Source organism: Limanda limanda, chromosome 15, assembly GCF_963576545.1.
Source record: "Limanda limanda chromosome 15, fLimLim1.1, whole genome shotgun sequence".
Lineage (NCBI taxonomy): Eukaryota > Metazoa > Chordata > Actinopteri > Pleuronectiformes > Pleuronectidae > Limanda > Limanda limanda.
Window position 1 is genome coordinate 7,379,365 of NC_083650.1, and position 16,699 is coordinate 7,396,063.

The following is a 16,699-nucleotide window of genomic DNA, read 5'->3' on the forward strand; positions in this document are numbered from 1 at the left end:
AAACTTCTACAAGGCTAAGAAGTCAATTGTTTAAGTCTACTTAAAGCAGGAATCTCTCCCTCTTATGAGTCACTAGAGATCTTTCAGATTTATGTGTTATTCTAACACTGGAGACACAATTTTCGAGCTGTTAACATTTTTAACTCGGCTTCACCTTGGCCTTTGCCGACTTAACATAAATGTACAATTTAAACTTTTCCACTCGAGATTTATGCGACCCCTTAAACCCACTTTGAGGAAAACGCCTCGAATGAACTTATTTCTATTTGTCTGCACTGTCCTCTTAACCTCACACTGCCTCTGACTACTTTTATTGTATTGGAACAGAGACAGATTAGCTGCTGGTCTCCTAGTGGTTCAGAAAGGCCCTCATTTCCTCTGTGTCTCACACTCGCGGTTTCCCCCTCAAACCTTCACTCTCACGCGTCTCGTTTTTCCCCACTGTTTTCTGAGCCGGTCCTACCCCGACTGCAGCGGGTCCTGGTGAGGTTTCCTCTCCTTGCCTCCTTCTGTGTCCCGGAATTTGTTTGGACTGGCTCGCCTGGTCCGAGCCGACTCTGCGTCGCGGAATGAGGGAACGTTGCAGAATTGTTCAAACATTAAACCCCAGAGAGCTTCATTAGATTGACTGACATCATATTATTTTATGTTATACAGTGCACCATGCACATTCAGGCTTTCTTGATTATACTAATGAATGCACACACATACACACACATGGCACGTCCTGTTACACAAAGCAGGTTCCTGTCAGGCTGAAAGTAGAGAAGCAGATGAAAACCACTGTAAGTACAGAGCTGCTATGCTTTTAATTAATCCAGGATCCAGCTGAGACCTGTCGCACTTTAATGCATGCACACATAGTGGACTGATGCCCACCAGGCTGCACACACTCTTTACTTTACACTCAGTGAGCCAGCTGAGAACACACTGGCACAAATTGGAATTTAGATAAAGCAATAAGCATTTCAGATATGCATTTAATGTATTTTCTGAGGACAGGAGCCAGCAGTAAAGTCTGTTTCTGTGTTTTCACTTGGTTGAAATGTAGATGTCGATTTTAACTGGAAAGAAATTTGAAATAAGGGATAATAATCCAAATGTGCTTGTCTTTTCTTTTGGCTTCAGGCTCTGACACGTTTGTGGAGGTGGGCATGCCCCGGAGCCCCTCGCACTCAGCTAATGGGAACGAGCTGAAACAGATGCTTGCTTCGTGCAAGACGTCATCAGGGAAGCGACAGGCGGTGGAGCTGCTGCAGGGCACCAAGAACTCTCATCTACAGTACGTTTTAATGGAGAGATCATTTACAGCTCGTGACTGTTCATCATTCCCCTCTGGGAGTAGAATGTCTGGCAGTATTCTATTAATCCCTTTAGACATGGATGGAGTGAGGATAACCACTGAAACACAGGTGTGGAAATACATCCAGTACAATCTGAGTTCACACTTCATTTCTTTGTGCCTGTAAATTGTACATTGAAAAATGAATTAATTAGATAAAACTGAAAAGTGATCCAAATGGACATTTTGTCCCACGTGGACATTATGGGTTTATTGGCTGCTGCGTGAGCTGGACGATTTTTACCCCAACTCCCTTGCCAACAAATTATGGAACATAAGCCTCAGATTGGAGCCAAGTCGGCGTCTGATCATCAGTTGCAGATCTCACTGTGTGAACGCTCGCTGACACATCGTCTCCTCCGTCCAAGTTTCTAACTAAATATCGAGACAAATCTGTAACAGCAATGTGCGTAGTTTGGAGACCTGACATACTGGTGGGCGGTTTCTCCTGGTGAAACTTGGTGACGTGTGTGACCCGTTCAGTCGTGTTGTATGACCCACGACTGCAATACTTCCAATCACAGGACAGCAAGTCATGAAGTGTGAAGTGCACAGCCATCTGACAACTTTGAAAATCTTGTAGATGTGAAGTAGGTGTTAGAGTAACCAGCTGTAACCAGTGAGCTGGAAACATTAAAAGCCTCAGAGATGGTGTGAGGAGAAGATGAGTTTGGAGCAAAACAACATCTGGAGGCTCTGTGCTTTTTCTGTGCTCACACAATACTGTTTATTTTCGTCTAATCCCAACAGTTCAGACTGTCTCCTCTCGGACGCCGAGTCCAGCTCGTCAGACAGTCCCGTAGCGGACAAGAGGGCGCCGGGCAGCGAGCGGGCGGCCGAGCGAGCGGCGCAGCTGAACGAGAGGGAGAGAATCCGGCTGTCACCGCAGGAGGCCTTCGCCAACATGCAGGTATAAGTGCACTCATTCACCCAACACACATACACACACACACACACACATCATGCTCAGTTTTTGAGGAATAAAGGAATAAAACTCTTGTTTGCTGACTTTTCAGGCTTTTGACTATGAACAGAAGAAGCTGTTGGCAACCAAAGGTGAGTTTGTGTCATTTGACCATAACTTCACTTTGTATAATGTTAAGGTCACAACTGCCAGTGAATTCATCAACTTGAAAAAAATATCTCTGTCTGTAAATAAACACTTAAATATATTTCCCATATTATAACACTCATTCTTGCCAGAAGTGCCTTATGAGTACTTAATGCTTTATGTACTAATTTCAAAATTTTAGCCTGTTATATATTTGAAGACCAATGTCGTCTGTATGAATATGAGAATGAAAGAACAAGGAAATGTTTGGATAATCTGAAGTGGTACATAGCTGTTAATATTGAGGTGATATAATATATAGTAATTGTTGATTTTCAATCATGAATACTGACGTCTGTAAATACACACTTAAATATATTTCCCATATTATAACACTCATTCTTGCCAGAAGTGTCTTTTGAGTACTTAATGCTTTATGTAACATTTCCTTGTTCTTTCATTCTCATATTCATACAGACGACATTGGTCTTCAAATATATAACAGGCTTTTTCAAATAAATGAAAACAATTATCTGAAAATGTAGTTAAGATTTCAAAGACACCAACACAGTGAATTATTCCTAAATGTGAATAAATTACCACAAAATGAATTTCACTCAAGAACATTGAACTAATTAAAAACCAAGTCTGTTTTATTTGGGGTAGGTTTTAAATGTTTACCAGAAGTATTATCATCTCGCTGTTGGTGTATGTGTGCATCACTTAATGTCTATATCCACGCAGCCATGTTAAAGAAGCCTGTGGTGACTGAGGTGCGGACCCCGACCAACACCTGGAGCGGCCTGGGCTTCTCTAAGTCGATGCCAGCTGAGACCATCAAGGAGCTGCGAAGAGCCAATCACGTGCCCTACAAGCCCAGCATGTGCACCACATTCGAGGTCAGACTTTCAGGCCCTCTGTGTTCATCCCTCTCGAGTTTATTTATTGGCATTATGTGTCTGTTTGTAAAAGATTACATTGATGCAATGGCCTTATTAATGTTTGCATTGCCTTGCTCAGGGGTCCCCGCTGTCCTTGTCGCGATCCGGCAGCCGGGAGCTTCTGGGGAACGGCAGCGAGTCGGAAAACTGGCGAGACAGAAACGGTAACGGGCTGCCGGGTCACCCAGAGTTCCCCACCGCCATCGGCAGCCCCAAGAGGAAGCAGAACAAATCTGGTCAGTGGAGCAAATGTTTATATAGCATCTTTGTTACAAGGACAAAAAGCACTGATCATTTCCCAGCAGTGCAGCTTTAGCAGAGCAAAGTTTAACGAGGTTAGTACATGGTTCAGGAGGTAGAGCAGGACGTCCACTAAGTCTGTGGTTCGATCCCCGGCTCCTCCACTTCGGCACGTCCTCAGGTTGTCACTGATGTAGCAGCACGTTAAATGTTGTCATCTCACTTTTATCAGTTTCATTTGTTTACTGATTCACCAGTCACTTTGCACCAAATACGCATGTTTGTTTTGTTTTTTTACAACTCTACATCTGTGGTATCTGCAGTGGTGGAGGAAGTATTGAAGTTTAGTACTTAAGTAAAAGTACAAGTACCCAAGAAAATATATACTTAAGTAAAAGTAAAAGTACTACATCAACAATCCTACTTAAGTAAAAAGTACTTACTTTTAAATTTACTTTAAGTATTAAAAGTAAAAGTACTCACGCAATGGGTTGTCTCTCAATGTCTAGGCTGTGCCATTTTATAAAGAATGCAGATATAGCTACTGGTAATACTCATGCCTCTACAGATGTCACTAATAATAATTATAAGCAACAACATTTGCAGGTATGGCCTGCCCCTTTAAGGAACGGGCCCAGAGAGTGGCGTAGTGCACCTGGGTAACTAGCCCAAGAAGTGTGTGAATACGAGAAGTGAACGAGCACCTAGAGGTGATGAGAGTGTTGCTCCGGTGGCCAGTCAATAAATAAAGTGGCGGCGTTCAAACTAAAGAAACGTCTCCTCCTCCTTCTTCACGGAGTGGTCCGGACGACTGCTTACCAGCAACTGTCTGTGTCTGTCTGTGTCTGTGTCTGTGTGTGTGTGTGTGTGTGTGTGTGTGTGTGTGTGTGTGTGTGTGTGTGTGTGTGTGTGTGTGTGTGTGTGTGTGTGTGTGTGTGTGTGTGTGTGTGTGTGTGTGTGTGTGTGTGTGTGTGTGTGTGTGTGTGTGTGTGTGTGTGTGTGTGTGTTTGTGTGTGTAACCCAGATGCGGAGCTGACGAGTGGGCACCCTCCGTCGGCCGAGCGCTAAACAGAGTAGCTGATGGTTAGATAGTGATCAACTACAAACTTTAACAGGAAGAGTGGACATGTTTGTTGGCGTGTGTGCGCGCGTGGAGCGCTGGCGGTCAGTGACGGCAACATTTTGACTCTGTGAAACTGTGTTCATAAAATGTAACGAGTAACGACTCATATTGTAGAAATGTAGCGGAGTAAAAGTATAGATAATAGCTGCAAAATGTAACGGAGTAAAAGTAAAAACTATGCACTATTATTTGTACTTAAGTAAAATTTTACGTATCTGTACTTAACTTAAGTACAGTAACGAAGTAAAAATACTTCGTTACATTCCACCACTGGGTATCTGACAAGTGTGTAATCATCTTTGCTTCCTTCAAAATTGTCTTTGTTTTTCCTTCCATTTTGGTCTTAATCCTGGTATGGACAGCTGCGGAGCATTTCCTCAGCAGCAGCAACTACATGGACTGCATCCCCTCGGTGCCTGGCAGCAACGGCTGCAGCCTGAGCTCATCTCTCAAAGGCTCCGACCTGCCCGAGCTGTTCAGCAAGCTCGGCCTGGGGAAGTACACGGACGTCTTCCAGCAGCAAGAGGTAGCGTAGAATGTGAACCATCTTTTTCTGGTGTTCAATTTTTATTAAAAAGCTGGGCACAAGCCTTTAAAAAAAAAAAAAAAAAAGAATCCATGCTAGTCATGTGGCTAAATGGATGGGACTCAACAGTTCCCTTAAATTCAGTCAATTCAGAATTCACATAAAATTCTGCTAGATCTGGAGTCTTATTCAGATCTGCACTAAATTATAGGAACTCATAAATCTGAAGGGTTTTTTTACTGCTTCTTTCTTGGCCCATGTTTCATCCCTCCTCCAACTTTCAATGAGTTTCAAATTACTTTTTGTGTAATCCTGTTGACAAACACAAAATTGGACAGGGGTGAAACCTCCTTGAAGGGGCCAAATATCCCAATAACCATTCAATCCATCAACTTGACATTTTGTACAAACATTTCTGGTCCCCAGAGGAAGAATTGTACAGAGTTTGTGTGATTGGAAAATGTATAATTGTGGCACTTGTCGTATTAAATGGACGTTTTGCTGCCTCCAGATTGACCTCCAGACGTTCCTGACTCTGACGGACCAGGACCTGAAGGAGCTCGGCATCACCACCTTCGGCGCCCGCAGGAAAATGCTGCTCGCCATCTCGGGTACAAAAGAAGAAGAGCATGAGTTCATTACACTTCATTTTTCATGTCCTCTGTCTCTCTCTGCTGTCGTCTGCCCAGCAAAGCAGGAACTGACACAAAGAACATTAGCATGAGGATGGATGATGGTGCAGAGATGCCTTCACACGACCACATTAGTCATTTTCTCTGCCTGTTATCGCTGATGCCAACTGGGGGCTGTGTGCTGCCAGCTCACTCCTGCTGAAGGCAGTTCACACAAATTGTTTTTTGTGTTTCATTAGTCTTTCCTATTTTGTCGCTGCTATGTGAGTAGAGTCTAGCTGTACGTCCACAAGACAACATATGTGCATCACCTCCGCCGACCTCTGGATGTGAGAGCTATATGTGTCCCTTATTAGTGTCAGAAGTTCAAAAGAGTGCTGCTCCAACTAATTTATCTCGTAAACACATGAGGAAACATGTTGCAGTAATTTTCACCAGCAGGAATAACTGGCATGAAGGCACATTCCTCTCACATGAGTATATTGGTGTTTGTCCAGTGACTCCAGCTGTCTCCTGAATGCTGATGAGCCTGCTGTAGCACCGGGTCTCAATACACTCTTGTCCGTGTCTCACTTCATTACTGATGTCATATGTTGGAGATTGTAATTGCCGCAGTTGTTAGCCTGCAAAGTCAATCATGCCCGTGTTGGGACCAATGGTTCAGACCTGAGCCAGGCTGGACTGAGCGAGCAACAAGGGGAAACTGTAGAGGCCAGTGCTCTGATTAATAAGGAAGCAGGGTGATCCAAGGCAAAAATAGTTTGGCCGCCCGACGCCTCAGCCAAGTGCAGGTCAGCTTTGATCTCTGCTGACACAACTCAGCGGCTCCAGAAGAGGAGCATGCACGTCTCTTTGCTTTTGCCGTGTTTTTCTTCCTCTTTATAAAGAGATCGAGAGCCAGGCGAGGCAATCCAGGTTTCAACTTCCTGCAGGTTTGCCAGTAAAAAGAGCTGCAGGAGTGAGCCGCCTGTCTCCAGAAATCTATCTGGAGGTTTGTACTGGCAGCCGCAGGACGTGGCTATCATATGAACAGCCCCGAGATGCCATGGTGCGCCTCTGACATTTTTATGAAAGCGTTTGGTCCAGGCTAATTTGTAAAGCCAGATGGACACAAAGAGCTTTTCTTGTTCTGAGCAAACCTGTAATGATTTAAATCCCAGTTTTATGTCACAGACTATCAATGGAGACGAAAAAGAAACATGTACATTATTCTTTTGCTTTTCTTTACTTTGATTTACAATGGCTGCCCAAGTGACGTCATTCTCATTAAAAAAACAGTGTTTTTCTTTCCACAGAACTAAACAAGAACCGGAGGAAGTTATTCGAGCCGCCCATCAGGTCCTCTTTCCTGGAAGGGGGGGCGAGCGGCCGCCTCTCGCGCCAGTTCCACGCCGACATGGCCAGCGTGAGCGGGCGGTGGTAGTCGCCTGCGGACGTCCAGCCCGTCTCTGAACCGTCCACGATGGAGATCAGCATCAAGCCTCAGCAGCCCAGGGTGCAGCGGCTGTTTCCCTTCTTTCAGCTGAAGTAACACTGTTACCATATAGTATAAATAAATACGTGTGTGTGTGTGTAAACATACATACATATATATGTATATTAAAAAAGCCATAGTTTTACCTAAAGTGCCAACAAGAAAAAAAGGGAATACTCAGACACTTGCGGTTCAGTGTTTACTCCTGATGGAGACATTCAGTCTATTTGAAGCATTTATATATGAAGGTTGTTCTGATTCTGAAGGAAAGGTACTGTCCAGTATTTCTGTCCACTTTGTTGTTCAAGGGAACAGGCAGAATGATTAATACAATCATTTTACACATTGTTACTACCTGCATTTGTATTATGCTGTCGTATCAGTGACATGCACTTTAACAATACTAGACTTTTGCCTGTGAGAGCCTTAATTCATTAGACTGAAGCAATGAAAACTATGCATTTTTCTTTCTTTTTTTTTATTGACTAAAAAGCACAGATGCATTTTGTACCAAACCAAATGTTAGCACTTAGCCAGAGAGATAAGGGCGCCACCAAATGAAGTGCAGAGTCGCCGACGTGGCGACTTCATCAACACATCTACCAAAGAAAAGTATCGTTGTGGCCTTTGACCTTTGGCTGCCTTAAGTGTTTTAATTGGTGGACATTCCTCCAAGGTCAGTGTTCGTGTCCAACCACAGTCTGTTTGTCTGTCTTTGTATTTCTAGACAAAACTAAAAACAACAAAAAAAAACATATTTTGTACTCACTATACATTATGATTTTAGTTTTAGTTTTTATTACTATTTTAGGGGAACGGGTGGGATGTTTAACGGTAATCAGTTTACATATGTATTTTTTTATACGTTCATGAATGAGTTTCTATGATTTTTTTTTTTTTTTGTGATTAGATTATTAGTATCTTTTACTTCCTTTTCGTTCCTGCCCCTTTCAATCTGTGGAGCCGTGGCGTGGCTGTGCCATCCGACAGCAGCAGAGGCGTGAGGCAGTTTGGCCGGAGCTCTATAGGCCGGAGCTCTGATTCTGTCTGCAGGCATTTCTCTGTGGTTTGCCCTCTGTTTGTTTATAGTGCATGGTCTTTTGTCTGATGTGTTATTTGTCAGCGTCTGTCGGGCCTCCTCTGTGGCTCCCGCTGTCTGACTAAATCTCAATGCGCTCCTCCATATATGCGGAAGAGGAGTCGCCTCGCTAGAACCGCCACGTGATATTTTTGTCTGTCTTTCTGTTCACTGGCTGTCGTGTTCAGAGCGAGGAGCGACCTCATCGCCGAGCGAGCCGTGCCTTTGTGGTGAGAGGTGCCAGAAAAGTGCCAATGTACATAACTAGTTCTTCAGCAGGGAGATATTTCGTTAAGAAACACTAATATTTTTGGTCTGACCTTGCTCTCCAGATAGGAGGTGCATCACACAAAGAGCCAGTATGTTCACAGCTGAGCATGTGAGCGCTACCGCGAGACAGGAGTGAAGAAGACGAGCCGAGTCGTCGAAAGGGCCGTGAGATCTAAGATGAAAACAAATAGAAGTCTGGAATTTTCTAGTATCAGCCTCGCAATCAAATATCCAGAGAGACCAGGTTAAGCGTTGTTTAATGAAGTCGCAGGATTATGCATGCAGCAGCATTTATCATTAAAGCTTGTGTTTGTTCTACGCTCCTATATTTTGTTTTGAAAAGGGAAACATCCTTTTTTTGAACAGTTCATTAACGTGGGATCACTCCAGAGTGGGTTTTTTTTTCTTGCGTGTGTGATGTTCCTCAGATTTGTCTGAGGATTTAGCCTAAGAGCCGAATCATCTTCCAAGGTCCGGAGCATTTCGTATCAAGTGCAATTAAGTCTCTTTGTAGCTTGTTTTCTTTTTTGTTTCTGGAAAAGATGTTTATTTGTAGTGGATTCAATATAAAAAGCTCAGACTGAAGAATTTCTTATCTTGGTTTAAAAGAGAATACAGTGTTTGAAATCTATTGAGTATGTAGAAGACACTTCTGAGAATTCAAACATTAACGTAGACAAATCTGATGGAACGTTCCTCATATCATCTCGGAGATAAGCCAGTCGCCTCTTTTAATTTGCAGTAATTCCTTTAATTTGTTGTTTATCATGTTCACTTTAAACCACTTTCCATCCTCCCTCCCATCTGATTAGAGCCGTTCTCAGTGGATGTCACGATAATAACACTGCTCTGAATAACACTCTGACACGGTTGCTGACGCCAACCAGATAATTGTCTCTCTCTTTCACCCCGTGTCTCACGTCCTGTCCGCCTCTTTGCTGTTGACTGCCCTACAGAGGCAAAAAGAAAAAGCCAAAGTATAAGTGTGAAGATAAATAATATTGGGGCGGGGGGGTCTTTATCCTGAGAGGAAAACCTGGGGCTGGTTCGCCCCCCACTCATCATGGTACTAGATTTAAATTGTTGAGCACTGATTCTCCCAGTGCTGTGACTCGTGTTCCTGCCTAGCAGACATTTGTTTTCAAGGTTCTTGTGGAGGTTCTTGTCTTATCAAGTGAATGTTGTTTCAAAATAAAACAAATATCGATGCATGTTATTGCAGAATTATCACGGATCAGTGAAGGGACTCATTAAGTCAAAAAAAGTTTACTGCCAAGCTTGTCAATTCTTTGCCCTCGATAGGAAAGTTTCACAATTATGTCTTTTGATTTGTTGTGTTTAGTCACAGTGTTGTTCCCAAAGGGATTTATTCGAAGGAGTCTTCTGAACTGCAATCAAATGGTACATTTATAATAAATGTAAACCACTAGAGGAAATGATGTATCGCATAACGTTTGTACAACTTTTTTCATCTTGTACAACCTTTTTGTTTTTGTGTGTGAGAAAAAGGTACAATTCTGCACAAAGGTTCCAGAGGAGAAGAATTTGTGTGTAAACATTGCCATGTGGCCAAAGCTCTGTTCACTGTTGTTGTTATTCTGACTGTGTTGTAGTGCAGACATAAACAGGAGAAACTGTCAAGCAGGCAAAAGGAGATGTTTGTTCAAACATTCAAATGATATTAAGGTAATAAATGTATGCAAACAAAATGTGTGTTTGGCTCTTATTCTAAAATGTTGTGTTTTCTGCAGCTCACAGAATATAAAGACATCGGCGTCAATCATCCTCGATTCCTTCTCCAAAGTCTGGAAGGAAGATGATATCTGTCAGCTCTCAGGAAATCCTGGATTTCTCTGCACAGACTTTTCGAACTAGAGAATGTTTTGCAAGTAGCAAAATAGAAATAAAAATAGCGAAAACCAAAGCACAGAAACACTGATTCCTCTGCTGCTGCCAGCAATTTTAATGAGGTGTTATAAAATCAGAACATTTTAAATATTTACGCCAAAAAATACAGCTGACAAAGTTTTATAATATTTTATTCATCTTGTACAACTAAACAGCATGAATTGTAAAACATGAAAAGATTAGTCCACCTTGTTGTGAACCTATTTCAAAGGGGGGGAGATGTGTTAGGTGTGGTCTTTCCCTCTTCAGTAGGCAAACAAGGTTGTCGGACATTATAACAGAAAGTTTTATCACAGCACTGATTCATTCCATAGGAAAACTTCTCTGGGAGGTTTTTCCTCGAACAAAAAACATTGCCTTACTAGAAGTAGAAGTTTAACAAATAAACTCTCAGTCCATCGGAAGAGGAGATCTGCCCTGAAGGTTTATTCAGGAGAAATAAGACTGGTTCTCTCTTTGCAATATTTTTCATAAACCTGGATCTTAAGGGACATTGAAAGACACAAAGATACCTCACCTGACAATGTTAAAACTATGATGTTGAGTCAGGTAAATGGTTGTTTTTTGTTTTCACACCACATCTCAGTTTCAAAGCCTCACAGTCGACCACAGTGAGAACCAACACACACTCTGCAGGTTGAGGAGCAACACGCTGCCGTGCCGAGTCGTCGCAGCACCACACATGCAAACATGAGACCTAATCCGCACAGCTTGGATCTGCTTAATCCATCAAAATGAATCTGCTGTGACTGACGGGGACTGTACATGCTGCAATGTACGAGAAGAAAATCAGGATGGAATTGGGTGAAGGGTTCAGATTTTCATTTCATCTGTTGGATTGAGGTCAGTGTCACCACCTCTCTGCTCTGTGTCGCTCAGCTGGGCCTGTGTACTTCAAACCATGAGAGTCTCTTATTGTATATGAGCATTTCAGCAAATGAGAGAATTAAACCAATGTATTTAAAAGATAAACAGACGACCTGTGTTTAATGTGATGATTTCCTGTAGAATCACTGTGACTGTGCTCTGAGTTGCAGTTTCAATAAAAGTCTCAGGGGGGCAGTGTTGCCCCTCAAAAAGGACAAGGTTACTCAGCAACAGATGACGTTTACAAATTATTCCAAAAATACAAAGATACTGATGGGTTTTTTATAGGATTCAACAAATTTGCTTCTAACAAAGTTTTGAGTTGTTGGGTCAATAAATTAAGTTAATTTGTGTGTGTGTGTCCACAAAATACAAAACATACACCTTTGCTTGAGGTGAGGAAGGAGTTTTCATTTTAGTCATCTCCTCTCAATCTCACTCTGTCTCTCTCTCACTGTCTCCCATCTCTCTATCCCATTATCTCTCTATCCCCCTTTCTCTCTCTTTCTCACACACTCCCTCTCTCTCTCGACTCTTATCATACACAGAAACGATGGATGTTAAGAAAACACTTATCATAGTGTCTGCTTGCCAGGTCCTGAAAATGAACTTATTTATCTTGATGAGAAAACAGTTTGATCTCTTGAGTTTCCATGGGAACAAATACACATTTTCACCCATATGTGTGAGGTATAATAGTTCTGGAGAAAAGCTTTTAAAAAACAAAAAAATCTGAATCTCTCCTCGTTTCATTTTCAGCGATTACGTGCATGGCCCAGCTGCCCATCATTCTTAGTGCCCTGCATGACTAATTTTAATTGCATGTGCTATTGTGACAGACAGACAGAATGAAGGATGGCTGAATTGCAGTGATATGGAGCAAAGGGTTTTTAATCACCAACCAAGCATGCATTTATTCAGCATCCTGGCGCCCTCGCCTCTTGAAGACCAGCAGAGTCCACAGGCATCACATATTGTTCTCATGGGCAGCTTGCCTCTGCAGGAAAGGTGTAACATAGAGCTGCGACTTGCTGCCTCACAGTACCCGGCTGGTGTCCAGTGGACAATATGCTCCCAGTGGCTGATCCGTCTGGCTCATTGTATCTGTCTACCTTCTGTTTTCATCCTTTCTCCTGCTAAATGACTCAAATCTCACAGAGAACCACAATGTTCCCACTGTTTGAATATCAGCAGCTCTTAGTGGATTCTCACTTCACTTTTCAGTGTGTTTGTATTCCTTTCATTTATTCCCTCCGACAAAGAGGATCAGCCTTTGGTGTGTTTGTCGGCCGGTTTGTTCATTTTCAGCAGGATTATGCAAAGAAACGACTGAACTGATTTCCCCCCAAAACTAAATGGAAGGACGGGACGCAGGCCAGAAGAGAACCCATTACAATTTGGCTCCAGGGATTTTATTTTCACTTTATTTAACATTGTGAAAGGCAGATTTTAATTAATGGAGCCTGGTGACATTTGGTGCAGCTTGATTGAATACAAAGGAACAGTTGGGCCGTGGTGAAGGTTTCTACTCTACTGAGTGAGAACTAGTTTATCTCTTTTAGCTAAAAGTAGAGAACATTTTAAGACAACTTATTTAAGAAATAGCAGTTTTCTTGAGAGGGTAAAATGACGATTCTTGGTCTCTGAACACAATTGATTCATATTTTTGAAAAAACACTTATTCACAGTGTTGCTATGAGATGGACGAGAGGATTGATACCACTTTTACACTAAAGATGAAGCTAGAGGCAGCAGCACATTAGCTTAGCCTAGCTTAGCTTAGCTTAGCGTAAAGACTAAAAACTATGGGATATACCAAACCTTACTCTGTCCACATGGGCATCAAAACCCAGCATCATTTAAAACTCAGTTATATGCTGTTTTGTTATGGTTTTTTTTGTACCAAACCAAAAAGGTAAGGCATTAAAAGGTTATGAATAGTATTAGTTATTAGTTTTATAAAGGCCTCCTCTATATTTCTTGATCAAGCAGCCAATTGTAACTCCAGGATGTTCTGGTTCCAGCCAGTCCAAGCTAAATTGATATTGCTGAATATCGTCAACATTTCTTCAACAAAGCAAATAAACATATTTCCCCAAAAACCACACTGTTCCTTTAAGCTTTTCCTACATTATATTAAATAAACTGAATAAATTAAGAAATGATCCGACTCTGTTTCAATTACGTGTGTTTTGTTCTTGAATGTTACTTTAACACTCATTATCTTTTACCGTGACAACAGGGGGGGGGGGGGGGGCAGTGAAGGCGTTCCATTCATGAAAACCCAGATAAACAGACACACACACACACACAACCGTTATCAATCGTACTGCAGAACCGCTCAAGGCAGAGCTCATGGTGAAAATCAATGACACACTTCATTTGCTTCCCCCAGATATATGTGGTTGTGGTGCACGTACACACACACACACACACACACACACACACACACACACACACACACACACACACACTGAACCCTGCAGACTATGGTATTGTGTTCTGCTCATTTAAAATGTTGTGACCTGTGTTCCATATACTGGCTGGGATGAGAAGTGATGTGTGGTGACCGCAGGGTGTGTGTGTGTGTGTATGTGTGTGTGAATGTTGGTGTGTGACAGCCAGAGGAAAATGTAGAAAGTGATGAGTAAACATAATGAGATAGATATTTAGCGATGAATCACTTCTTTGTCCTCCTCCTTCTGTTATTCTGAAATTTGGCCAGTTTGGTCCTATACTGTCACTGCACCTCTTTTCCTGCGAGTTCTCCATCTGTCTCTGTTTTCATTTGGCCTGATCAAATCCGAGTGGACTGCCAATACAGGGCATACTGTGACGTGTGGTACACACACAGACACACACTGACACAGCAGAGTCAGATGCACCTCAGAGAGCAGGATTTACATATTTGAGGAGGGAAGGTGGGGGAAAGTGATGGAGAGAACAGGAGACAAGAAGGTAAAAATCTGAAGAGGGAAAGAAAGGTATAGAGGAAGTGAGGAGGAGGAAGAGAGGGAGGATATCAATGAAGGGGGGAGGGGAAGGCCTGTGGCTGGGTGTGCGTTGTGTCGGGCGTTGTGTCGCTTTCCCCTCGTCCTCCTGCAGCTCCACTGGAAACACTGACGCTAACGCAGGGCGACTCTGGCTGGAGGGGATGGAGAGAGGGATGGCAAGGAGGACAGATTGGAGATATAGGATGAGAAGGAGCCCACGAGAGTCGGTCAGCCACATCCTCCTCCTCCTCCTCCTCCTCTTCGTCCTCCTCTTCCTTTCCAGTAGCAGATAAGCACATCAGGCGGAGCTGGGAAACGGACAGGGGGGGGGGGGGAGGGCCACAAAGAGAAATAGATGATGGTGTACATACCAATGAGCTGCTTTTTATTTGGTGCAGCTACTTCAGGCTGTTAGATGAGCTCTGGTTCTTATTGTTTATGTCTGAGCCACTAGACCTCGGATGAGCTCACTCACTAGGTCAGTGAGAACAGAGTCAGGGTCAGACGTGTGTATATACACTGTAAACATAAAGCTGCATGAAACTTCCCTGCACTATAGGGATGCATAACAGAACTCAGATCAGTTCATGTGTTGGTCCTCTCCTCCTCACACACAGGAGATCTGCAGCTGACCTTCACTTCTAATCAGTTGTGTTTCCCCGGCAGGATATTTGAGCCAGATGCATCGTCGCCCTCATGAAATCCGAGCGTGGACTAAAGTCGGGCCTTCTAGCGGTGAATGCGTCTGATACCGAATCTGAATGCCACAGTGATTATGAGCTTACTCTGAGTTTAATTCGCCTGCCGGCCATAACCTCATCCACTAATCCTGGGGCGTGCATGAAAACGCTCGGCAACTATATTCTGGTTTGAGATTCTGTCGTACTTTCCTCCTCATATTCCAAAGTGATGAAGATGATGATGCTGTGACAGATGAGTTAAGGTGGCTTCCCTCCTATGATTCAGAGCAGACTGGTGCAGTAGCCCCCCCCCCCTCTCAGCCGTTTTGAACAGCATGACTCAGGGGCCCCACGGGCGCAGCTGCAGAATCCGTTGTCCGCTGAATAGATAAACACTGTGTCTCCTCTCCTCAGGGCGCCGTGTATAACACACAGAGACAAAAACAAATGGTAAGTGACACCGCCTCAGTCCCATGTTCCCCTGTGAAGGATGGAGAGAAGAGACAACACTGGTTTTGGGAGAATGAAAATTAAAATGTCTTCATGATGATCAGATTTGTGTGGTAGGCAGCAAAGAGGCGCCTGCAGCCTTCATTGTGCATTTAGCCCCAGTTTACCCACGCACTTGACCTTTCATGCTTCGGCAGTGCAGCCTCTGTGGACCACTGATAAAGGAGGTGTAGTGAGCTAGAGTCTATAGGGAGATAACACACACTCTCCACCTTGTACTTCTACTTAGTGAGGACATTCATTTGCATAATGCATTCCTAACCACTGATCTAACCATTTCAACTACATGTCTAACCCTGAATTTAAACCCCCATCCCAAACCTAGTTCTAACCCTTAATACAAACTCACCCTAATTCTAACCCTAACCCTGAAAGTAATCATAACCCTAACCCTAACTACATCCCAACCCAATCCTAAATTTAACCCTAAATCTAATTCTAACCCTAATTTAATCCCTAAACTACACCTTATTCTAACACTAACACTAACCTTAATTTTAACCCTAGTTCTAACTTGAACCTAAAGCTAATTCTAACCCCAACATCAACCCTAACCCTAGTTCTAACCCTTAATACAAACTCACCCTAATTCTAACTCTAACCCTAAAAGGCATTCGAACCCTAACCCCTTACTTTTACCTAACCCAATCCTAAATTTAACTCTAAATCTAATTCTAACCCTAACCCTAATTTAATCCCTGAACTACACCTTATTCCAACACTTACACTAACCTTAACTTTAACCCTTGTTCTAACTTGAACCTAAAGCTAATTCTAACCCCAACCTTAACCTTAATCTAAGTTTAACCTTAACCTTAACCTTAACCTTAACACAACCTGAACTTGATTTAGTCCTGAGGGCCCCCCCTCACACACAGAAGCACATGGTCTTCTGACATGTTTTGCATTTTTATTATGTGTCATTATGTCCACAGCGCACACATGATCCTTTATGAGGGGTAGAAGCAGGGGGGCGCGTTCATTATGCTGGAGCGATATGTCCCAGTCATCCCACTGCTCATTACTGGGGGCTCCTCCTGCACCTGAGACCTCCGGCTCACCAT

At 43.0% G+C, this 16,699-nt stretch overlaps 1 protein-coding gene across 2 annotated transcripts in view; it reads left to right on the forward strand.

Moving 5' to 3' along the window:
* The window catches only part of LOC133020600 (protein bicaudal C homolog 1-like), a 61,704-nt gene extending 51,318 nt beyond the window's left edge, over nucleotides 1–10,386 (forward strand). Inside the window, exons 14-21 of one of the 2 annotated variants that reach the window (XM_061087221.1) lie at nucleotides 1,129–1,282; nucleotides 2,093–2,252; nucleotides 2,359–2,398; nucleotides 3,138–3,292; nucleotides 3,414–3,570; nucleotides 5,060–5,223; nucleotides 5,735–5,834; nucleotides 7,151–10,386. In XM_061087221.1, coding sequence (XP_060943204.1) covers nucleotides 1,129–1,282; nucleotides 2,093–2,252; nucleotides 2,359–2,398; nucleotides 3,138–3,292; nucleotides 3,414–3,570; nucleotides 5,060–5,223; nucleotides 5,735–5,834; nucleotides 7,151–7,278 — 1,058 coding nt within the window. In that variant the 3' untranslated portion in view covers nucleotides 7,279–10,386. Of the gene's footprint in view, nucleotides 1–1,128; nucleotides 1,283–2,092; nucleotides 2,253–2,358; nucleotides 2,399–3,137; nucleotides 3,293–3,413; nucleotides 3,571–5,059; nucleotides 5,224–5,734; nucleotides 5,835–7,133 lie in introns of both variants that reach the window. The other variant, XM_061087222.1, reaches the window with a different exon arrangement.
* The last annotated feature ends 6,313 nt before the right edge of the window (nucleotides 10,387–16,699 follow it).